Genomic DNA, 25,246 nt, shown 5'->3' on the forward strand with positions numbered 1-25,246 from the left:
CAAACAAAAGTCTGGTTTTCCACTGATGGCCACTGCAATGCTATTTTTGTTAATTAAAAAAAAAGATAAGATGGGCGCCTGGGTGGCTCAGGGGGTTAAAGCCTCTCCCTTCGGCTCAGATCATGACCCCAGGGTCCTGGGATTGAGCCCTGCATCGGACTCTCTGCTCAGTGGGGAGCCTGCTTCCTCCTCTCTCTCTCTGCCTATGTGTCTGCCTACTTGTGATTTCTGTCAAATAAATAAATAAAATCTTAAAAAAAATAAGAGAAAACGAATGATATATTTGTGATATATATGCGGCAATGTCAGATTCTATGTGCTGTACAGAGAAAAAGAAATACAGCATTTTATGAGTTAAATCACAATCTTTTGAAATAATATTGTACTAAATTAACTTAATTAATATATGATTGTTTCATTGTGTATTAAAATACTTATTTTTTATTTTTTATGTTTAGAAAACAGTTGATTTTTCAGGTAAAATGTTTTTTTTTGCCTAAAAAGAAAAACATCTGATTAATGGTTTTCCCCCTTCCTTCCCTTCCTTCCAACATCTACTGAGCACCTATTATGCCCAAAATTGTGAAAGTAGAGAAGAAAGCTCAGAGTTACATGACAGACAAATATGAGTAAGCAAACAACTATAACATGGTATTTATCAGCTATTATAAGAATCTCTGAAATATATTAAGTTCTTATGTCAGTCAAACTTCCAAATATTTTATAAGATTCCTCATTTAATCCCCATCACACTTTAATGTGATAGGTACTACTACCCTCCACATTTCACAAATGAGGAAATTGAGGCACAAAGATTTTATACAATTATGGCAAAAGCTAATAAGGAGCAGAATTTGGGTTCAAATCCTCAGAATGTGTTTGCTACTACTGTCCTATACTACTTGATATAACCAAAGAGATAATTTAGGACAGAAACCTAGGATTCTATAGAAACACAATTAAGTACATTTATTTTCTCAGACATATCTGTTGGTACCACATTGCTTGCATTTGACAACTTCTGATTAGTTTACAAGACCAATAAATGAACCTCAGGATGAGAAAAATGCCTAGGAAAATTTTAACAAAAATGTCTTTGCATAATTGGTGGATGAATTTGAAAATTCAATATCCAAATTGATAGCTACAGACCATAATGTACTTTTTCCCTTGGAGTTTTGTATCTGTGAGACATCATTTGCAGCTCTGATGGTTGCTAAGTCCAAGCAATAGATCTGACTTGTGAATTACTGAATTACTGTGGTAAGACAATATTTTGGGAAATACAGGCAGAGGAAATCATCTTTTCTCACTGAAATGTCATTTTAACACTATTCTAATTTTCAGTGAGACCCATCAAAAATACAATAGAGAGTTGAGTTTGGAGAACCAGCCTACTTCCTGATGCTGCCACTGGCCAGTTGGCTGATCTTGGGAAATACGTTTTACCCTTCTAAGCCTTTGTTTTTTTCAATGTTTAATATAGACAATAATGGTAATTCCAGTAAGCATTACACAGATGGCATAGGTGCAGTGATGGCACATAGGAGGTATCCAATCAGTGTGAGTCATCAAATCACCTCTTGGAATAGTGAGCTTTGATACAAAAAGCCAAAGTCATAGTTATATATAGCAATTACTACAGTATTTTAAAGTAACTTGTCTTTATGTATATACATCTTTTTATTTTTATTACCACTGCTTAGTAATTAATAGACTATGTGTTCCCTGATGGCAGGGACTCTGTCACAGTCAACAATCCTGAACCTAAGATGTTGTGTGGCAAAATGATCTTCAATACAGATTGCTAAATTGAATGTGCCTGAGGAATAAAACCTAGAGTGAGAAGGTGCAAGCTCTGCATTTACTTCCACAGTTTGAGCTTCCGAAAAATGATAGGCTCCTCTGAGAGTTCACGAGATCCCATCAAGGGAAACCAAGAGGTGTATGTAGGGTGTAGGTTGAACTATGGAGTTCGCACAGGGCCAGGCACCAGACAGGACCTAACAGTATAACTTTTTGGTGAGTTCTTGGTTTTTCCACTTTACAGGAATTCACAGTGATCAGTTACTGGATATTCTGGCTAAAGCTAAGTCAAGACAACATTGTATGCCAGATAAAAGCCCGTGGTTAGTCTAGGGGACAAGGCACAGCCACCAAAGGCAGTTCTAGCCATGAACTCTCTGTGTCCAGTTCTTCAAAAGAGACAAAATGTCAGCAGCTCTGACTGTTGCCAGTCCAGCTCTGAACAACTCAGAGATGTATTATTTATCCCATTCTATGTTTTACTATAAAGTGAATGCATTCTTTAAAAAAAAATGTCAAAGCTTAATATTTTCATTGGATTTGTGAATGATTAAAAATCTCATTGCATTTATTTTAAATGGGCTTCCAAATCACTGATGTATGTTGGGAATTCTTTCATGTCCCTTTCTGAGAGGTCGTTGTAAGTATTCATTAAATGTCCTATATTATACATCATTTTCTGGCAATGTAACAATCTTATTTTTCAATTTTAGTAAAATAATTTCAGTGTTTCATAACTTTGAGGGGAAAAATACTCTTTCTGCATGTAATTCTTTAAAACAGAATAAGTTCATGAGTTTTCAAACTGCAAGCTATTTAATAGCCTCCATTTGGTAATTATAGAGATTTATATCCCTCTCCTCATCTCCCACAGAATTCAGAGCTGAACTGTCCAGTTGACTTAGAGACTGACTTAGAGGTCTCTACATTCATTATCTCTGACAATAAGCTGTTAGATTAGGTTAATGATTTAAGACTAGTATCTGTTTGGAAATGGGAGAAAGAGGTTTAAAATTAATTTATAGGAATATAATCCACTGGTCATTTTCATGTTTCATCAAAAAATATTTTAGAGGATGTCTCAGTAGTAATTGATCACATTGATGTGACACAGTGGGCTGTCCTTGCTTTGCTAAGAGAGGGAAGCCATTCATCTCCTTTTTAGCTCAGACTTTCAGTGTAACCAGACAGTTTATCACTTACCAAGGAATTAACATAATCTAAAAGTTATAAAGAAGAAGAATACTGGCATACTACAGATACAGTTCATGTTACAAGACCAAACATGCCATCCATATAAATAACGTCATATAGTTTTTACTCTCAGTAGAAACTATAGCTATCCTCCTTTTCTCTTTAAATAGCCCTTAATATTCAACTACAAAAATAAATTTCCCTTTTAACTCTTTCATGAACCATTGGGATGGTTCAGACAGTGAATAATTTCATATGATATCCACAACATAAAAAATATATATGTATAAATATATATATTTATACATATATATAAATATATATATATTTATACATATATATAATTTAAATCTAGTTTTTTCGAGGTTTTCTTTATTTTATGTTTTAAATAAATGAGGTGGATATGAAACAAAATTACTAGGACTGCCTAATGGAAATTTAGTAAAACAATTTTGTTTAATTCTAAAGTTGTTGTGACTTTATTGTTTAATTCTAAAGTTTGTTTATTTCTAAATAACTTAATTCTAAATGTTAATTCTAAAGTTGTTGGGGGAAATTGGAGGGGGAAACAAACCATGAGGAGACTCTGGACTCTGAGAAACAAACTGAGGGTTTTGGAGGGGAGGGGGGTGGGGGCTTGGGTGAGCCTGGTGGTGGGTATTAAGGAGGGCACGGATATTGCATGGAGCATTGGGTATGGTGCAAAAACCTTGAATTTTGGAACACTGGAAAAACTTAAATTTAATTTAAAAAATTCTAAAGTTGTCTATTAATTGTAGAATTTAATATTAATATTTTAGTTCATAACTTCATTGTCTATTAATAAAATAAGTGAATTTCCCTTTGCTTTACATGCTAACTCAAAATTACATAATGCAAATTTAAATATTTTTTACAATCTGTTTAGAAAATGTTTTCAGAAAATACACTCATTAAATAGTTTTATTTCTAATCAATGATGCATTTACTATCATTTATGCACAACATTTCATTCACATCAAATTATTTTAGAGTCCTTTTCCTAGTATTAAATTATATTTAATTATTTATTTTATTTTATTTTTAAAAGATTTATTTATTTATGACAGAGAGAGTGAGTGCATGAGCACATGAGTAAGGGTAAGAGTAGAGGGAGAAGGAGAGAATCTCCAATGGACTCCCCACTGAGCATGGATTCCAAGGCGGGGCTCGATCTCATTTCAACCCTGAAATATGACCTGAGCCAAAATCAAGAGTCAGATGCTTAAATGACTGAGTCACCCAGAAGCCCCCTAGTATTAATTAATTTCATACCAGCATGCATAGTAATATAAAGTTTAATTTATCATTAAACCAACTTAATACATGTGACTATATTTACATGAACTACAAGATACTTTGGAGATTCACAACCTTTCTATGAACATACAAATAATCCAGTGCTATGCTAATGTATACTAAAGGCCCTGTTCTGTGGTGAATTTTTTTTTTTTTTTTCTGCTCTCAGAGATACCATGCGGAGTAAGAACAATACAAAAAGAGCTTGCAACATCAGGTAGGAAGGTTACCATCAGTACACAGCTCTGTGCATTTAAGGCAGATACGCAGAGGCAGCTTCTCTTAACAAGAACAATTTTACTCCTAAGCATAAGCATTAGTGCTTCAGTTTTTCATATGAGGGAAAATAAATAAGAGACATGTTTTCTGAGAACATTCAGTGATAGCGCTTTTGGGGGGGGGGCCCTGAAATCAAGAGAAAATGAACATAAAATTTAGGTCACTGCTAAATTAATATTTTCTCTGTGGGTTTTCCTTTACCGATTGCTTTTATATGCACTTCACATCTACGCATTTAGGCTAAATGCATTTGAAAATCTTTCTTTTCCATTGATGCTCCATTAGCAGGAATGAACTCTGCTGCATCCGGATCTAAGCCTCTTTAAAGCAAGGAGGAGGCTGAGGGACCTATGTACTCAACAAAAGTCATTCTGATTTTATTAAGTCATGCCTGACACACTTTTCCCCTAGTGCCTTTTGACTTCTGCTTCATCAGAAGTCTGAATTTCTGCAACATGTAAAGTTGGTTCCTAAGACATTTGTAGTCTTTTTCTGTAATATGTGAACCTGAGGACTTCTTGTTCTCTATTCATCCCAAATTAATCTGTCTCAGAACACTTAACTGGGCCTCCCATATTGAAATAGATTGCTATTGTATGTTCATCATCATAGTCCGTTATTGAGGTTAGTCATGTGTCTTGTATGCGAAGATAAATGGGAGAAATTATAAGTTGTATTTCTTTACTGACCCAGAAATCAGAAACTATGCATATTTCTTTTCTTTTCTTTTCTTTTTTGGTATAGTCTCCTGGAGTCCTTTTTTCTTTGTTATCCTCATCAAATGTTGCTAAGAAAGGATATGGAGACCTTGTTTTGCATATTTTGGCATTTCTCAAATTACTAAAATCTCTGCTCAATAAGCCTCTGTGATTCATCTTCTCTTTCCTCTACCTTTAATCCCTTTCTCCTCCCTTGCTCTTTCCCTACACAAATAAGCCTGCTGTTTCCTATCGGAACAAAGAAGTACCCTTTGTTTTTATTTTGACCCTAGAGCTATAGCCTTTTCTTCTCTTCATCTTCACATCCAAAGTGTTTGAAAATGAGTTTCCACCTCCTGTCTCCATTTAAGAAGAAACTCATGAATGAGTTCTTTTTTTTTTTTAAGATTTTATTTATTCATTTGACAAAGAGAGATCACAAGTAGACGGAGAGGCAGGCAGAGAGAGAGGAGGAAGCAGGCCCCCCGCGGAGCAGAGAGCCCGATGTGGGGCTCCATCCCAGGACCCTGTGATCATGACCTGAGCTGAAGGCAGAGGCTTTAACCCACTGAGCCACCCAGGTGCCCCCCTCCTGTGTCCATTTAAGAAAAACATGTTATTATGTTCAGTTAGCCAACATATAGTACATCATTAGTTTTTTTTTTTTTTTTGATGTACTGTTCAATAATTCATTAGTTGCATATAACACGCAGTGTTTATCACAGCACATGCCCTCTTTAATACCCATAATTTCTTTACATGTGTTTCTCTGTTGAAGCAACAGTGAGTTAGGACTGTCTGGTTTTACCACTGAAAGTCTCATGACCCAAGAGATTCTTCAGTCCTGGACAAACTGACAAAGCTTGTCACCTTACACACTTTCTCCTTCCATAATCTCTACCTCCAATCACTCTTCAAATTCTGAGAGTTGGGGCATCTGGGTGGCTTAGTCAGTTAAGCATCTGCCTCTGGCTCAGGTTATGATCTCAGGCTCCTGGGATTGAGCCCTGTGTCTTGCTCCCTGCTCAGTGCAGTCTGCTTTTCCCTCTTCCTCTGCCCCTCCCCACAGCGTGTGTTCTCTCTCTCTCAAATAAATAAATAATATACTTAAAAAAATTCCAAGAATTAAACCTCCTGACTTTAATCTATTCCCCCCAGTTTTTGCAAGTCTCCCAGTTCAAATTCCTATCCACTCATAGCCTGATGCACCAGCTTCCTCAATAAAACTAACTCGTTTACTCAACTACTATATTATATTAGTCTTACTTAAAGGCAAATTCGATTATGCTATGCTGCTTCCTTCACTTTCCAAGTTTCCCTCTGAAACACTGTAAAACTTGAGTCAGATATTTCATGATCTTGTCCTTGTCTATCTGTATATTCTTCCCTGCCATTTCTTTCTTCTTCTGTAAGCTCTATTCATGCATACCATTATTCCTAGAACACGCTATTGTAGCCTCATATTTCTATTGCTTCGACTAGCCATTCCCAGAATCCACCCTTCTCAAAAACACCTGCTATGTCCTACTTATCGTCCACATCCCAGCTCAAGCACAAACTCCTCTTGGAAACCATCCATACTCTTTTAGGCAAATAACAGTTCTTGCTTTCCTCCTGTGTCTTATATGTTCTTCCATTTAAAAACATATCTCACTGCATTAAGATAATCTTGTTTCTCTTTGCTACAAGATCCTTAAGGGAAAACAATATGTGTTCCCCTTTCATATTCCCTGCACCCGCAGAAATTCTCTCTCAGTAAGTAATTGTTGAATTAATGTTTAATCAAGTCATTGCATTATTTTTATAAGCCTTACAGTTAGGAGGCAGGGTAGATAGGAATACATTAAGATCTTATAAATAGGAACTTACTACCATTCTTGCACAATCACTTTATAAGTTGTACCTCATACCTAAAGAATGACCAAGAGTGATTAGACTTATCAAAACCTAGAAAAATGGCTAATAATTTACTTACTGTTCTTGCATCCCACACAGACAGGGACTTATCTGCAGAACCAGTGAGAAGAGTGTTGGAGCAAGGAAAAAACTCAATGCTGTTCACAGAATCTGTATGTCCATACAAAGTATATCTGCATCTTTCACTGTATAAAAAGAAATGAAGAGTTCACATTTCAGGAGTTAGCACCTAAATGTTTCCTATGCTGTCTACACAGTGCTAATGAAGATAACTTATGTATCTGAGGCACAAGGTAGTTTTATAAATGGCAAATATGTACAAGAACCACATCTTAAAGGAAAATTCTATAGTCACCTTGTATCTTAAGCACTTTATAGAATTAGTAGCATAAAACTGACTAAAGTTAAGTTAACTTTAAAGTCATTTGGTAAAGCCATTTTTATACTGTGTCATTTACTCCTTCTCATGAAATGACTACATAAAAATTTTCCCAATCTAATAAAGAAATATGCTAAGAAAATAATGAAATACAATTTCATTTATAGAAAATTTACCTGCTATTTTCTAATGATTCCCAAAATACAAGTACAACACATTTCTTTAAAGGTTTATACTCCAAAGCCCATTTTATTGAAATAATCATCTTTGGGGCACCTGGGTGACTCAGTGAGTTAAAGCCTCTGCCTTTGGCTCAGGTCATGATCCCAGGGTCCTGGGATCAAGCCCCTCATTGGGCTCTCTGCTCTGCAGGGAGCCTGCTTCCTCCCCTCTCTCTCTGCTTGCTTCTCTGCCTACTTGTGATTTCTCTCTCTCTGTCAAATAAATAAAATCTTAAAAAAAAAAAAAATCATCTTTAACTATTAGGGCAATTGTTCCAGAACAGTAATTGTTCTCCATAGCTCACGGAGAGATAGAGATTTTACAGAAAAATAAGAATATATATTATTTTGTTAAAGGAGTAAATTATCCAGGCAGCTGGGCAGCTCACAAAAGTGTGTGACTTTTGATTTAGGCTCAGGTCATGATCTCAGGGTGGTGAGATGAGCTCTGCATCAGGCTCCACACTGAGTGTGATGCCTGTTTAAGATTTTCTCTTTGCCCCTTCCCCCATTTGTGCACATACTCTTTCTCTCTCTCAAGAAAAAAAAAATAGTGAATTATTACAGTAAGTTATATAGAATTTAACCATAACACAAACAAGCAGAATTAAAGGCATTGCTCAGTCAAGTAAATATTTTATTAATATGAGATATCATTCTCTAAGACATCCTAACATTAAGAAAAATATTAAAATTATGTTCAATTATTTTTTCACTTACAGAAAAGTATAATTAAAAAAGGAAATGAACAAATGTATAATTCCTCCCACTTTTATTTTACCCGCCTTCCAGTTCTTCGAAATCGTATTGTTAATATTACATCAAAAATCATAACACATATTTGATCAATAATTACAATCTCCTAGTTGTTTAGTGCCTCCCACCCCATCCTCCCAGTTTTTATTAAATATTTAATAAATATTTAATAAATTAATTTAAATGAATCCTCTGTATGCATACTTTTTACATTTTCTTGATCATTTAGCACCTCGTGAGCAATTTTGACTGGCTATACTATCTGACATCACCAGTTCTCAAACTTTTGCAAAGAAATGCTCCCCTGTTCATGCCACAGGCAAAGTCTGAGGACAACCTAATCTCTCCTCCCATCTCTGTCCAACTACCCTTGTGGATGATTTGCTTTCTACGTGCAATAACTCTCATAGGTCTTTCACGAACACGGCAGTTCAGAAATTTTATCATTGCATGACTTGATAGAAATTTCCATCTATTATTCTTAGACTTTAATTATTCCATTTATTCCTTTTTTTTTAGAAATACCAACTATGTTTAATTTCCAACTATGTTTTATTTTTATTTTTTCCCTTTCTGTCTCTACATTTAACATTTTATCTATGACACTTCTATCCTTATATATAAAGTTTTAATTTTTCATGCCTATTCTTTATAACTATCAATTGTGCTTATTTTTATTTGTGTGTGTGTGATCTATCAAAAGCTTTTGTTTTCTATTTCACTTATGTCCTGATATTTCTTAATTTACTTTTCATATGTATGTACTGTCTTATAAAAGGATAATGGAATGCTTTAGCACTTTTGTTGCTTTATTATATAAAATAAACTTAAAAATTGAATTTCTGTAATTTCTTTGAAAATATAGAATGCTGTCTATGAATTATTGGTAACTGTGTTTAGGTAATTCCTTATGCACTGTAAGTGTTTTAGTTGAATTTAGTTTATATTAATTTATTCTTCCATTTTTATAATTCTTCATAAGTTTGATGTTGGTTTCTTTTTATTATGACCTATATTTTATTGGGCTAGCTACTTGTTAAATATAAATGGCAGAAGGAAAGAAATATGTATAAGAATTTAAAAAATACAGATAGTTATAATGTGTGTGTGAATAAAGAATCTCAAAAGATAAATGGAAACTATAAAAAAGAAGCACATGGATGAATTAGTAAGTACAATATGTTAAATAGATTATTGAGTGAGCAAAATAGCAGATTAGATATTGCAGAAAAAAGGATTTGTGGACCTGAATATGGATCACTAGAAATTATCTAATTGGAAAAGCAGAGAAAAATATTAAGAAACATAGGTCATACATCAGTCATCAGTGGAGAAATATCACATGGTCTAATGTATAAATAATGGGTTTCCAGGTAGGTGAAGAGTAGGAAAGAGAGAAAGGAGGGGTAGCACATTTATGAAGAAATAATGTTTTCAGCATTACCCAGTTTGGTGAAAAATACCAATATATAGATCCAAGAAGCTCAGAAAAATCCAAGCATGATTAATAACAGACACAACATACCTAAGTATATTATAGACACAACATACCTAAGTATAAAACAAAAATGTTTAAGTGCTTATAGAAACATAACAAATAGGAAATGTTGGGACACATAGCAACTTTCTCCTCAACAAAAAAAGGAGACAGAATATAACAGGACATGTTTAAGGGATGAAAATTCAGTAATCAGCTAAATGAGAATGAAATAAATTTTCAAATAGATGAATTAGAGAGGGCACGTATTGCATGAAGCACTGGGTGGGGTACAAAAACATGAATACTATTACGCTGAAAAGAAATTTAAAAAAATTTTCAGATAAATGAAAGCTGAGAAAATTTAACACTAGCAAATCTTTCCAACAAGAAATGCTAAAAAAAGTTATTCAGACTAAATGGAAATGATACCTGATGGAAATACCTGTATAGAGAAAAGAATGCAGTCATTTGAAGTGATAAATTCGTGGGTAAATATAAAATAGCCTTTTTTCCCTAATTATTAAAAGACAAACTGACGAAAGACAGCACCATTATGTTGGAGTGTGTATTAAGTATGCAGATACAAAATGCAAGAGAGCAGTATCACAAGGATAAAGATAAACATGGAATCACATTGTTTTAAGGTCCTTACCTTTTAGATGAAGTGGTTCAGTATTAACTTACTAGATTATGATGAAACATAATAAACTATTGATTACTGAGACAATATGCTTTAATTTCTAAAACACTGAATGGAAGAATCCAGACAAATAAGTGTACACATTATACAATTCCATTCATATGATGTTCAAAAACAGATAATGTATAGTCGTAGAAACCAAAAGTGTTTGCTCTAGGGAGTAGGTTCTTCACCCCCCCCCCTTCAAGTTAGGGAAAATTTCTGTGGTCATAGAAATAGTCTATATCTTCATTATATTCAAAGGTATATACACTTGACAAAACTCATCAGAACTAACAGAATACTTAATAACTTTTCATTTCACCGGATGCACATTTTATCTCAACCAAACAACTAAAAACAAATATGGCTCACCAGAATACTTTTTCCTTATACCTTCACTTCCTTGATATTTAGTACATTGTAAATATTTTAGAATATATATTTCTGTGAATAATTGAATATTTATAGTGATCCTATTCTCTTATCAAGTATGTCTCCCAATGGATAGAGTACAGACACATCTTCATAGATGGAGACAGAGAATCTTCAATAGTTAAAATAACTGTACCATTAACATATACATCTCATTTCTAAAGGTATGTGTTTACATAGCTGCTAAGAGTCCTTTTATGTTTAATTAAAAGGGAATAAAAAGAAAAAAAAAACAAAAAATAAATAAAAACCCATAAAAGATTAAATACAAAAGTGAGAGAAAATACAATCAACACAGATGATTTCATAAAAAAGAAAGATGATCTGGAAATGGGAAAAACAAGGAATAAAACTGTGATTAATATTTTTAATGTTCTATACATTGCTATTGAAAGAGTTCTATCTGTGCAAAATTAAGCATTACTACTTATAAGTAGTTCATTAGTTGTAAATTTTTAGAAGACTGTATTTATTAAATAGAAAACATCTGAATATATTATTTTTAATTGAAGTATTTCAACTTTATAGGATTAATGCTTTTAACTTTTTAACTTTTAAGTTTTTTTTTTAATATATATAATTTGTCATTACACTAAAAAGTCTCCTGTTGCAAAGTTTGGTAGTATTTTTAAAGGCAGATGCAACAGTATTACAAATGTGATTATATGTGTTTGATTATAGTGAAGATCTAACAAACACACATATACATGGAAAATGTATTGTTCTAGTAATGTGTGTCCATGCATATATGTATTACTGGTAAAATACTGTGCACATTCACAGTTTATATTTAGGCTTTATTGTTCATTAAAACTCAATTCAGTTATTTGAGAATATATTCATTGATGGTGGGGGGATAGAGGGAGCAATTATTCAGTGATAGAGCTCACATAGTTTCCCAGATGAAAAGGAAAAGCTGGGTCTTCACATCGCTTGAAGGAAGAAAGAACCGCTCAAGGGGGAAAGAAATTCGCTCATGAGTCACTGGTTTAAGGTGTGGGGCATTCCAGGCCAACAGGCTGCAAGAGCAGGCTTGTGAGAGATTAATTAGCTGCCAGAGAAGGGAGTCCCATTCAGAATTTCTCTGCAAGGTGAAAATAGACTAAAGTGATGGAGCATGACAGCACCACAAGGGATGGAAATGATTTGTACATTTCCATCAAAAACATAAACACTGAAGCCTGATGCAATTTTCTCTCTGTTGCCCTGTCTGCTGTTTTCCTATAATTTTTTGTATGAAGTTAGTTCACGAGCAATACCTCTTTATTAACTCACCTCCTCCTTTTGCTGTATTTCCTCTTTTCTCTTTCCTTGCCCCCTTGATTTAGTTTACTATTCTGGTAAACTATTCAGTGATGGATATTTCTTTGAACTTTCAGCTCAGTGTGAAACAAAGTTATCTACTCTTCTAGAGCCCATACATTTTCATTTAAAGTGCACTTCCCATACATATGCTAACTCATAAGAGGAAAACATTTTAACACAGTTTTCCTTTGTGAGGCATTAAATTTTAGGGGTTTTATTTCCTTTGTTGTATTTGTTTAAGCACTATTAATACTGGATATGAAATTACACCTTTTAAAACTTCAAGCTTTATAGGAATTTACAGATCAACAAAATGTTAATGGAATTATAGAACATTTACAAAAAGGCAACAGCAATATATATCTAAAGGAATATGAAGATAAAAAGTAAAAAAAAAAAAAAACCTATCCTTGTTTTGAAAAAGAGTACCAGAATTCATTATTTTATTCAACCCTTAATAATACTTAGATTTTAAATAGTGTTTATGTAATTGAGCCAACATGCAATAATAAAATTTATCACAGGACTTAGCTGAAAAGTTCTTTATGAAATACCTAAATCTAAGAAAACCACATGAACATAAGTGAAACCTATTTAAATCCTTATACTGCAATTCATAACATAACATTTAACTAAATTCACTCAGGGACCCATCAGAATTAGCATTTCAGCAAGGCAAAATCCTCAAGCATCCATAATTTGATTTCAAAAGTTAACAGCATTTTAATAAAAAGAGCCTTTCATTAGTTTTATATTATTTATAACCATGCAATAGTTTCCTTGTGACCATGGAATTCAGTTGACATTTAGTAGAGGGAGTGATACTTAAATAAAATCTTCCAGGGAGACTACCATTAGCTCTATCTTGAAGATCACCATAACCTATCATGACATAATAATCTATCATGTGGTCTGAGTGTCACATCCAGGAAGGATCATACATAGGCCATAGCTCCTAGACTAGGAAATTTCTTGGCCAAAACCCTTGACTATAAACATACAATCTGAGCCTTAGCCCTAAATGGTAATAAAACTCCACTCTAGGTATGTAAACATAAGGCAGATTCCTGGCAAGCTCAAATACTTGCAATACAGGCAAGATTTAGGGAATACAAGCAAAAGGTGACTAAATAAAAGGACCATAACAGAACTGGTCCTCAGAGTACTTAAGAGTACTTTAAGTACCTTAAGAGTACTCAGAGTACTCTTAAGTCGTCACTCAGATTTCTAAGTAGTCAATTGAATTGTTTTTGCAAAGGGCAAGTGTGCAGGGAGACGGTTAAGAGGCTGGAGTGCACGCTGTCAAACAAATAAATAAAATCTTAAACAACAACAACAGTCAGAATGCATGTGCTGAGTTTCCTCTACATATATTTTACTTTTTTTTAATTTTTTTTTTGTTTATGTTTTAACCCAGCACATATGGTATGGTGAATCATGACAGTAAGGATAAAGATGAGAATGAATGTAATGTTACCATTCTTAAGGATGCAGTAATAAACTATTTCTTTAGTAAATACCTGAACTCTTTATGTTCAGAGCATAGGTTTGTTGCCTGCCATCCATACCTTCTAGGTCCTTTGGTACCTACCACCCCATCTGAAATGACTTATATATTATTTCCTCTGAATATTATTATAAAAAACAGAAAGAGCTAGAAATGTCACATTATTGAATTGACTCTCATGGTCTGGGATTCTGAAAGCCAGCAGACTAAAGAAAATAGCTACTTATACTTTAGGACCTATCTCTTACGACGTGGAATGAGGGAAGCCAATACTTCATGTGCCTGAGAATTAGACCTGAACAAGGAAGAGTGAAGGCTCATAATTTCAATTATATGGTGTTATTTTTGTATTTTCTAAAGATTTTTTTGAAGATTTTTTGCTTCTAAAAATTCTATTACTTAAAACTATTAAATGTCATATGTATGTACATATATATATATACAAATGTCATATATATGTGTGTGTATATATGGGTGTGTATGTGTATACACAGGGTCTACAGGGTCATTTTGAAGCATATCTTTCTTAAAAAGAAAAAGGGGGTGCCTCGGTGGCTCAGTTGGTCAAACATCTATGCCTTTGGCTCAGGTCAGGATCCCAGAGTCCTGGCATCAAGCCCTGCATCAGATCCCTGCTCAGTGGGGAGTTTTCTTCTCCTTCTGCTCTTCACCCTGCTCATGCTCTCTCTCACTCTCTCTCTCTCAACTGAATAAATAAAAAAATAAATAAAATAAAATATAAACAATAGTAAAGAAGAAAACAAATCAGCTTCAAAAATGATTGTGACTGTTAAATGCAAGCTTATCAAAATATGTAACATTAAATGCTTTAAGTCTAACAACCACTTCTGAAATCATTTATTTAACTTGTCTCTACAAAACATATATATTTTTATTTTTTTATGTTTTTAATTTACCATGTTGAACTTTTCATTTTAAAATCATATTCTAATATGAGTGGGATTATTATTTATTTATTTTTTATTATGTTCAGTTAGCCAATGTATATTTTTATCAAAGTATAGTTGATATAACTATGTTATATTTGTTTCAGGTGTACAACACAGTGATTTTCCAGTTCTGTGCATTACTCAGTGTTCAGCACAGGAAGTGTGGTCACCATCTGTCATCATGCAACATTTTTACAATATTATTGATTATATTTCCTGTACTGTACTTCTCATCCTTGCAACTTACGTATTTTATAACAAAGCCTGTACATCTTTTTTTCTTAAGATTTTATTTATTTGTCAGAAAAAGAGAGCGAGAGAGAGAGCAAGAACAAGCAGGGGAATTGGCAGACAGAGGGACAAGCAGGGTTCCCACTGAGCAAGGAGCCCAATGTAGGACTCAATTCCAGGATCCTGAGATCACGACCTGAGCCAAAGACAGCACTTAACCAACTGAGCCACCCAGGCATTGCTGAAAGTCTATACCTCTTGATCCCCCTCCACATATCTCGTGGATCCCTGACCCCTTCCCCTCTAGCAACCAGAAGTTTGTTCTCTGTATTTGTGAGTCAATTTCTAATTTTTGGTTCTTTTGTTTCATATTTAAGATTCCACATAAGTAAAATCATATGGTATTTGTCTTTCTCTGTCTGAATTATTTCACTTACTATAATACCCTCTAGGTCCCACATCCATTTTTTTTATGGTTAAATAATAATATGCCATATATCTATATCTATCTACCGATGGATAAATATTAGTAGATGGATATCAGTAGATAGATAAAGATATATGGCATATCTAGGACATCAACCTTAGCAACATAATTATGGATAAAGCAAAAGCAAAAATAAACTATTGGGACAACACCAAACTGAAAAGCTTTTACATAGCAAAGGAAACTATCAATAAAAGAAAAAGCAACTTACTAAATGGGAAAAGGTCATTTGCAAATGATATGTATGATAAAGAGTTAATATCCAAAATATATGAAGAATCTATACAAATCAACACCAAAAAACAAATAATTTGATTAAAAAAATGGGCAGAGGACTGAATAGACATTTTTCCAAAGAAGACATACAAATGGCCAACTGACACATGAAAAAAAAAAATTCAACCTCACTAATCATCAGGGATATGAAAATCAAAACCACAATGAGATATCACCTCATATCAGTCAGAATGGACAGTACCAAAAAGATAATAAGTAACAAGTGTTGGAGAGAATGTGGAGAAAAGAGAACCCTGGTGTACTATTAGTGGGAATGTAAATTGGCAAAACCACTGTGGGAAACAGTATAGAGGTTCCTCAAAATATTAAAGATAGAGGTGCTATATCATCCAGTAATCCCACTCCTATTATTTACCCTCCAAAAACAAAACAAAACAAAAATACTAATTAAAAAATATATATGCACCCCTATGTTTGTTACAGCATTATCTACAGTCACCAAGATATGGAAGAAACCCAACTGTCCATGAATAGATGAATGGATACAAAATATTTTAATATAATACAATCACAAGTAACCACTCTGATACATTTGAATCTTACACCACTGTTCCCTTCCCATGTCAACCTCCTGGAAGATTCTATGCCAGAAACCAGATATCAGGGCTGGGAAAAGTTAATGGGAAAAGGCAAGACTTTTAGACACAGAAGCTTGGTTCTAGAAGAGTAGGGATCCCAGAGAGAACAGAAAGTAGATAAAGAAAGGCTGAAATGAGAGGGAAAAACCCTTCCTTAGATTATCCCGGGATTGGATTGTTGGAGAAAAGAGATTTCAATCCAGCTGTTTCCTTATGCTCAGAGCTTTCATTCAAAGCTCAGTGTCCTCTGACCATAAACAGCTGAAAGCTGAATGGACACAGAACACCCATCTGTCATAACATCCTGTTTATTTTCTTCATTGCACCAATCGCTAGGCGAAAATAGCTTGATTACTTATTTACGTTATCATACTCTCTCCCTCCCATCAACCCTGTCTAGAGCTATACACTCCATAAAGGCTCTGGCCTTATGTGTCATGTTTAATGAATACCAGAGGAGGTATCAATAAATATTTATTATTATTAATGAAATTGCAGATCTTCATCATCTGTAAAGAGATACCATTACTTCTCAATACTTAACCATCTAAGATCCTTCCTTTCACATAAAAATACTGCTTATGTTGTTTAAAAATAAATTTACTGAGCTTTTTGTGGATTTCAATTACCTTGGAAGAGAAAGAATTTTATGACCAACACAAATGATAAGAATTAATTACCCCTGAAAAAAACTATAGAAACTGCCAGTATTTTAGTTTTTATTTTGTCATGTAAAAGTAGATTTTATTTAGGCTTAAACTTCTTATGTTAAATCACAAGCTTACCCTTAGGAATGAAAACTTCTTAAAAGTATTAAAATGATAAATCTTATGGCACTATCTTCGATGGTATCAATCTGAGGGCCCCATTTTCCCACTGTTTTACTTTAGACTGTCAGTAAAAAGTGTGTAAACCTGGCGATTCACAGACCTGTACCCCTGGGGATAAAAATATATGTTTATAAAAAATAAAAAATTAAAAAAAATAATCATTTTTAAATGTTTGAGTGAGGCTAGAACCATAGGTAAAGAAAATGTGGGGAAATATTGTAAGCCTATCAGGGGACCTTCAGCTGTGTTACAACATGTCTAGTACACAATGTTCCTCAAAACTTTATATATCCTATTGTTGCTACCAACTTCTGTCCAGAGTGGCTTGGTATGAAAGGATGAAATGAGTTTATTTTTGGAAATCCAGTTCCCCATTGGTCTCTCTCTTTCTGCTGTGTATGCCTAACCTTTCTGAGTTTAAAACACACACAAACACACAAACCCAGTCCTCTTATGGTGATACTTCTCAGAGTCATTTTTATTATCTGAAGGTGAATGGATATCTGTGCTCTCTCATTCCTGTCCCTGGTGTGTCTTACTATATTCTCTTCTTACTCTTTAATAAATCCTATAACAAGGGAAAGCAAGAGTATAGGATGGGGATTATTGGCAGAGGCTGTGTGAAACTCTAAAAGGACCACAATTAAACCCAGTTTGAACTTCCTAAGTCAGGATACATTTCGTTATTAATATCCTCCCTAGAAATGAAAATACTGGAAATGGTAAACACAATTTAAATAGATATCTTTTTTCTCAATCAGTCCAATTTTTGTTTACCTAAAGGCCTAAAAGATGTTCTCTTTTTCCAGACCCCAGAGTTTTCTACCCACCAAACAAAAATATAAAATATATAAAAACTAAAAAAAAAAAAAAAAAAGCAAAACTAGAAAGGGCAAAGAGTTTGGGAATAACTGGTAAGAGAGTTTCCTCATTACTCTCATCTTAATGAGAGTAATGGTTTAATGGCTAATATATAGCTGTCTTTATTCAGTATCTCTTTATACTGAGTACAGTGACTATACATTCCAGATTTTCCTCACAGCCTTGATTTTGTATAATTTTATATCTTCAATAAATAAAATATATCAATTATAATGTCTTAAATATGATTTACTTTCCATGTCTGTAAAATATTTATGCAAATGATGTACAAATCAGACTAAATTTTTTTGATCAGAATTTAGCAGTTAGGTATTTGTTTAAAATTGTATTTTGGAATGAATTTCTTTATTATCAGTGTGTCTGGTGATATCAATACATGAAAGTATTTCTCTATAACAGTATAATTTATTGAAATATTAAGTCACACTTATGTTACTGGTATTTCCCCAGTCTTCCCCAGGGAGACAACTTTTGTAATTCCTTGCTTTTAGAATGTTGCATGGACAGAGAGCAGGAACTAATTGGAATTAAAGCTATTACTTATCATTTGTAAAACTTTAAACTCAAGCTAGTATGTCTGAAGGGAAGAAGAAGCTGTTGGAAAACTTCTAAGAAAAAACAAAACAAAAAAAGGAGTGACGGGGATTCCCTTGAATTGAGAAAGGGGTTTAGATGTTTGTGAGGCTCTGTGAGAAGGAAGGAATTTTGTATCACTCCATTGCACTGCCTAGAGAAGGTGGCCAGATCTCATACACGGTCCCATGGCTCATGCGGGAGATTGGGTCCCAGGCTCAGGGTTCACTCTTTGTCCAAAACTATTCCATGCATGACATCAAAGTAACACACATCACCATTAAACTGGGGCATTGAGCATCTCAGCAGTAGTCTGATAGCCAGTGACTAGGAAAGCCTCCTTATTACTACTGCTGGAACCTTAGCACAATTCAAGGGAAGGGATGTGTTAAAATGACTAATGTAGAATTTCTAGGTAGACTGATGAGAAAGAGATGAAGTCCAAATTATCTTGACTTCTAGAAAACAAGCAAGTAATTTCATATATTTTATTCATGGCAGAGAGAGAGAGAAGCTGGAGGAGTGAAATCAGTCTTTTATACAATATAACATGAATATTGCTAAGGCCATCTCAAACTCTGGATCTGTTTTCCCTGACACCTTTATGCTTCTTCAAGGCTTCCCTGAGCTCTGGATGGAAACCCACCTAACAAAAGTCTATGCCCCTAAGGGTTTTGCCTTTGTTTCTAACACACTTGTAAAGCCACATTTATATTTAGGGCTTTTTTACCTCATAATTCTTAGGCAAGGCTTTGGTGAGCAACTGGCTAATTTGATAAATTAATCCATGCTAATGAAATGAGAAGGATGCATGAGAAGGTTACCTTTAAACAAACATCCTCGCTTCCTTTTCTCTTGGGCCCGTTCCACCAGAGCTCGGTTTTATTAGCGATCTTCTAAATATCATAAAAATACTGTATAAGAACCACAAAAAAGCCCTTTATTCTGTATCCTAAAAATGTTATTCTAATTGTGGGAATTTTAGTTCATATAAGAAATATATAAAATGGTAAACTGCTGGGAAAATAAATATTCAAAATTTGCAGGACCTTGCAATAACCTTTAAATTGTATGATTAAGTAGTTGTGTTTGGGTCTGTTCTTTCTTATGGAAATAATTGAGCTCCACTGATATCTTTAAACAAAGTGTATCCATTTTAATTTCTTTTGTATTGTAACTACAGTTTGAAAAGCAAAATTTAGACTATAGGGCACTTAATAAAAGTAGCCATGAATGTGTAAGCAAATCAGTAAGGTCTGTCTCAGATTGGGTGAATGGAAGCAGATGTTTTAATAGTAATAATAGTAAATATTTTCTATTTGAATCTTGTTTTCTAAACAACTTAAGGTAATTTATTGTCTCTCTCTGAAATATCTAAAATAATAGCTGGATTAAGAGAGACATAATTTATTAAAAAAAAAAAAAAAACCTCTTATTTGACCTGTAACTAACAGGTTAATGAAACTGTGATCATCCTGTTGATCAAAGAGGATTAAATATCATGGTAATGATCTGAAGTAGCAGATTTTGAAAAACATTTTAAGAATCTGTTTTCTTACCTTCCTTTATTCAATGTCCTCTAACTTTAAGTTTTCTCTCTCTTTTTTTAAAAAGGGTTTTATTTATTTATTAGAGAGAGAGCACAAGCAGCAGGAAGGGGCAGAGGAAGAAGGAAAGCAGGCTCCCCATTCAGCAGGGAGCCCATGTACAGCTGGATCCCAGGATAGTGGGATTATAACCTGAGCTGAAGGCAGACACTTAAGTGACTGAGCCCACCGGTGCCCCTAAGTTCTTCTATTCTTGGTCATTCACTTACTAGGCCATTAAATATGTCACCCAGTATGTTCTTCACCATTATTACAAAGAATTATACACTATATTCTATATTAGGTCTCACTGTATTTTACCACCACCACAATGGCTACACATACTTCCTCCCATAATACCTCACAAACACTGAACTATATTAATGCTTTTAAATAAAACCATTGTCTGTAAAACATAGATCAAACCAAGTTTGAAAAAAGGACACACGTGTTTATTTTAAAACACCAGATTGCACTAACTTTTCTTAACCTCCATCTGGCAATATGGCATCAAAAACTAATTTGTTTAGATCTAAATGTTGGAAGAGTTCTGCAGCACCCTACAGATTATTATAAAGAGATATCATCACCTTGGTTGTATGACAGAATGTCACCAACTTAAAATGAGAGTTATAAACAGAATGACATTTGTGTCCGTCATCTACCTTGTATTTTTTGCCTCTCATATGTGATATGTTCAAATAAGGGACAGGACTTTTTAGTGAGGACCCATACACAAATACAGTAAAGGGGCCAGCTTAAGATATTAAAACTGCCAGTTTGTTTTATGAGGTTATAAATAAGTCTTAGCATGTCTTTACATTTTATGACCTCTATTTTTATTCCTTGGTAGATTCACATATGACATATCCAATTATTCATGTAAAAAATTTAAAACTACCAGCATTTCAATAAGAAGCACATACTATTATTTTTCCTTACTATACTTTATTCTTGGATTCTTAAATAAAACCTAGATTTTATATGAGAAATCATGGTTTTTCTGTTATACATATCTTTCTTAAATAGTGATATAGATGTTTATGGAGTCAATATTTCTCTCACTTAAAGTTGGATGTCCTCTGTGTTTTGGCTTTGTCCTGGCCTGAACTCTATATTGGTACAATTTTCAGAATAAAAATTGGGATTGAATACAGTATAGGCTCTAGGGAAATGCCATTAAAATTATGCTTTTGGGTGTTTAGTTTTGAATGTCTATTTTCTTTCTTCTTTTTTTTAAATCTATTTTCTTTTTCTTTTTTTAAAAAAATTTATTTGTCAGATAGAGACAGAGAGGGAGGGCACAAGCATGGGGAGCAGTAGGCAGTGGGAGAGGGAGCAGAAGGTTCCCTGTGGAGCAGGGAGCCCAAAGCAGGGCTCCATCCCAGGACCCTGCAATCATGACCTGAGCTGATGGCAGACGCTTAACCGACTGAGGCACCCAGGCACACCTGAATGTCTGTTTTTCTTAAGAACAGCCATAATCAGCAAATTATTTATACCTATGCAAATGATACATTCACAATAGTCTTGTTAAAATTACTTCCAGCTATTCCACAAAATTATATAAATATGGCAGTATTTTCTGCACTGTATGATTGGGCTACTGATCTTGGTGCTTCCTCTCCATAAGAGTGGGTCAGAAAAGGCTGATTCATGTCAGGCAATCACTTCCTCACAAATTGCAAAAATATATAAATATGGCTTCTATATATCCTGTCCTTTGGGTGTTAGCAGCAGCTGTTACCTGCAGGGTGTCATTCTCTGTAAGCTGTCTCTTAGTTTCATGCTGAGCACACTCTTCTGTTTAAATGAGGCAGTGAAGCAGCTCAAACTCTGCTTGCTTCAAGCCAACATGATCTGCTTGTGCTTGTGCCTGTCACTTCTTAGCTCATTATGTTGCTGTTAGTTTTGCTTGAAGTATTTTGTTCATCCTTTGGGTATGGCCAGCCTCCTTCAGATAGCCACATAATTGTTTTCTCATTCAGGTGCCATCCATTTTCATTACATGACTGGTCAGCACCGCTGAAAGTTGATAAGGAGGATTCATATGCCTATTAGAATCCATATTATAAGGCCAACTTTAATGCAACTTTGTTTTATCATTTACATATAGCATCATTTATACATGATATAAATATCAGTTGATGCATATTTGTGTATCAATTATTCCCAACAAATCTTGATTTCAGGCTTATACAATTAGTACTACTCATGTTCAGCAAAATAACTTACTATTTAAGTTTTGTACCTACTGGTTAGTATTAGTCCACTTGATTACATCTTAATTCTTAATTCTGAGATCTAGTAGTCCCTTTGAAAAACAAATATCTACTATAATGAAATAAAATTAAATATAATAATAATCTTTAAAGATCAATACACTGGCCTAATAGTAATGGAAAAAGAAACAAAGAATGTAATTTGTAACAAAACAATGTGTTTTTCAAAAAAAAATGTTCAGGCCCAATCACGTTAGGATACATAATGATGGAGCCAGGAAGCTCACACCTGGGTATAGAATTACATGGTTGTCACTGCTCTAAATGTCAATTATTAAATTGTACTATCTAGGAGACTCAAGTTCTAGTGGTCTTATTGTCACTAAAGCAATTTTCTGCAATGGTGAACAACTTTTGGTAAAGTGCTGTAACAATTTAGTTAAATATTCCCTTGATTTACAAAGTAGTTGCATTCTTGAAAAACAGTATGTACTAAACCTTTGTAAGTAATGCTTTGTGTTTACTTTCAATATGGAGTTGGATTTCTAGTGAAAAATAAAATGTAAAAAGGATATTAACAGTTTTTTTTTTTTTTTTTTTTTTTTATAAACATATATTTTTATCCCCAGGGGTACAGGTCTGTGAATCACCAGGTTTACACACTTCACAGCACTCACCAAATCACATACCCTCCCCAATGTCCATAATCCCACCCCCTTCTCCCAAACCCCCTCCCCCCGGCAACCCTCAGTTTGTTTCGTGAGATTAAGAGTCACTTATGGTTTGTCTCCCTCCCAATCCCATCTTGTTTCATTTATTCTTCTTCTACCCACTTAAGCCTCCATGTTGTATCACCACTTCCTCATATCAGGGAGATCATATGATAGTTGTCTTTCTCTGCTTGACTTATTTCGCTAAGCATGATACGCTCTAGTTCCATCCATGTTGTTGCAAATGGCAAGATTTCATTTCTTTTGATGGCTGCATAGTATTCCATTGTGTATATATACCACATCTTCTTGATCCATTCATCTGTTGATGGACATCTAGGTTCTTTCCATAGTTTGGCTATTGTGGACATTGCTGCTATAAACATTCGGGTGCATGTGCCCCTTTGGATCACTACATTTGTATCTTTAGGGTAAATACCCAATAGTGCAATTGCTGGGTCATAGGGCAGTTCTATTTTCAACATTTTGAGGAACCTCCATGCTGTTTTCCAGAGTGGCTGCACCAGCTTGCATTCCCACCAACAGTGTAGGAGGGTTCCCCTTTCTCCGCATCCTCGCCAGCATCTGTCATTTCCTGATTTGTTGATTTTAGCCATTCTGACTGGTGTGAGGTGATATCTCATTGTGGTTTTGATTTGTATTTCCCTGATGCCGAGTGATATGGAGCACTTTTTCATGTGTCTGTTCGCCATCTGGATGTCTTCTTTGCAGAAATGTCTGTTCATGTCTTCTGCCCATTTCTTGATTGGATTATTTGTTCTTTGGGTGTTGAGTTTGCTAAGTTATTTATAGATTCTGGACACTAGTCCTTTATCTGATATGTCGTTTGCAAATATCTTCTCCCATTCTGTCAGTTGTCTTTTGATTTTGTTAACTGTTTCCTTTGCTGTGCAAAAGCTTTTGATCTTGATGAAATCCCAGTAGTTCATTTTTTCCCTTGCTTCCCTTGCCTTTTGCGTTGTTCCTAGGAAGATGTTGCTGCGGCAGAGGTCGAAGAGGTTGCTGCCCGTGTTCTCCTCAAGGATTTTGATGGATTCCTTTCGTACATTGAGATCCTTCATCCATTTTGAGTCTATTTTTGTGTGTGGTGTAAGGAAATGGTCCAATTTCATTTTTCTGCATGTGGCTGTCCAATTTTCCCAGCACCATTTATTGAAAAGGCTGTCTTTTTTCCATTGGACATTCTTTCCTGCTTTGTCGAAGATTAGTTGACCATAGATTTGAGGGTCTATTTCTGGGCTCTCTATTCTGTTCCATTGATCTATGTGTCTGTTTTTGTGCCAGTACCATGCTGTCTTGATGATGACAGCTTTGTAATAGAGCTTGAAGTCCGGAATTGTGATGCCACCAACGTTGGCTTTCTTTTTCAATATCCCTTTGGCTATTCGAGGTCTTTTCTGGTTCCATATAAAGTGTAGGGATAGAGGGCACATACCTCAATATCATCAAAGCCATCTATGAAAAACCCACCGCAAATATCATTCTCAATGGAGAAAAACTGAAAGCTTTTCCGCTAAGGTCAGGAACACGGCAGGGATGTCCATTATCACCACTGCTATTCAACATCGTACTAGAGGTCCTAGCCTCAGCAATCAGACAACAAAAGGAAATTAAAGGCATCCAAATCGGCAAAGAAGAAGTCAAATTATCACTCTTCGCAGATGATATGATACTATATGTGGAAAACCCAAAAGACTCCACTCCAAAACTGCTAGAACTTATACAGGAATTCAGTAAAGTGTCAGGATATAAAATCAATGTACAGAAATCAGTTGCATTTCTCTACACCAACAGCAAGACAGAAGAAAGAGATATTAAGGAGTCAATCCCATTTACAATTGCATCCAAAACCATAAGATACCTAGGAATAAACCTAACCAAAGAGACACAGAATCTATACTCAGAA

At 34.5% G+C, this 25,246-nt stretch overlaps 1 protein-coding gene across 1 annotated transcript in view; it reads right to left on the bottom strand.

Moving 5' to 3' along the window:
* SPAG16 (sperm associated antigen 16) overlaps positions 1-25,246 on the bottom strand; it is a 1,020,752-nt gene that overhangs the window by 391,591 nt on the left and 603,915 nt on the right. Inside the window, exon 13 of the mRNA XM_059168131.1 lies at positions 7,270-7,396. Coding sequence (XP_059024114.1) covers positions 7,270-7,396 — 127 coding nt within the window. The remainder of the gene's footprint in view (positions 1-7,269; positions 7,397-25,246) is intronic.

The sequence above is a fragment of the Mustela lutreola genome, chromosome 3, assembly GCF_030435805.1.
Source record: "Mustela lutreola isolate mMusLut2 chromosome 3, mMusLut2.pri, whole genome shotgun sequence".
In the NCBI taxonomy this organism is placed as follows: Eukaryota; Metazoa; Chordata; class Mammalia; order Carnivora; family Mustelidae; genus Mustela; species Mustela lutreola.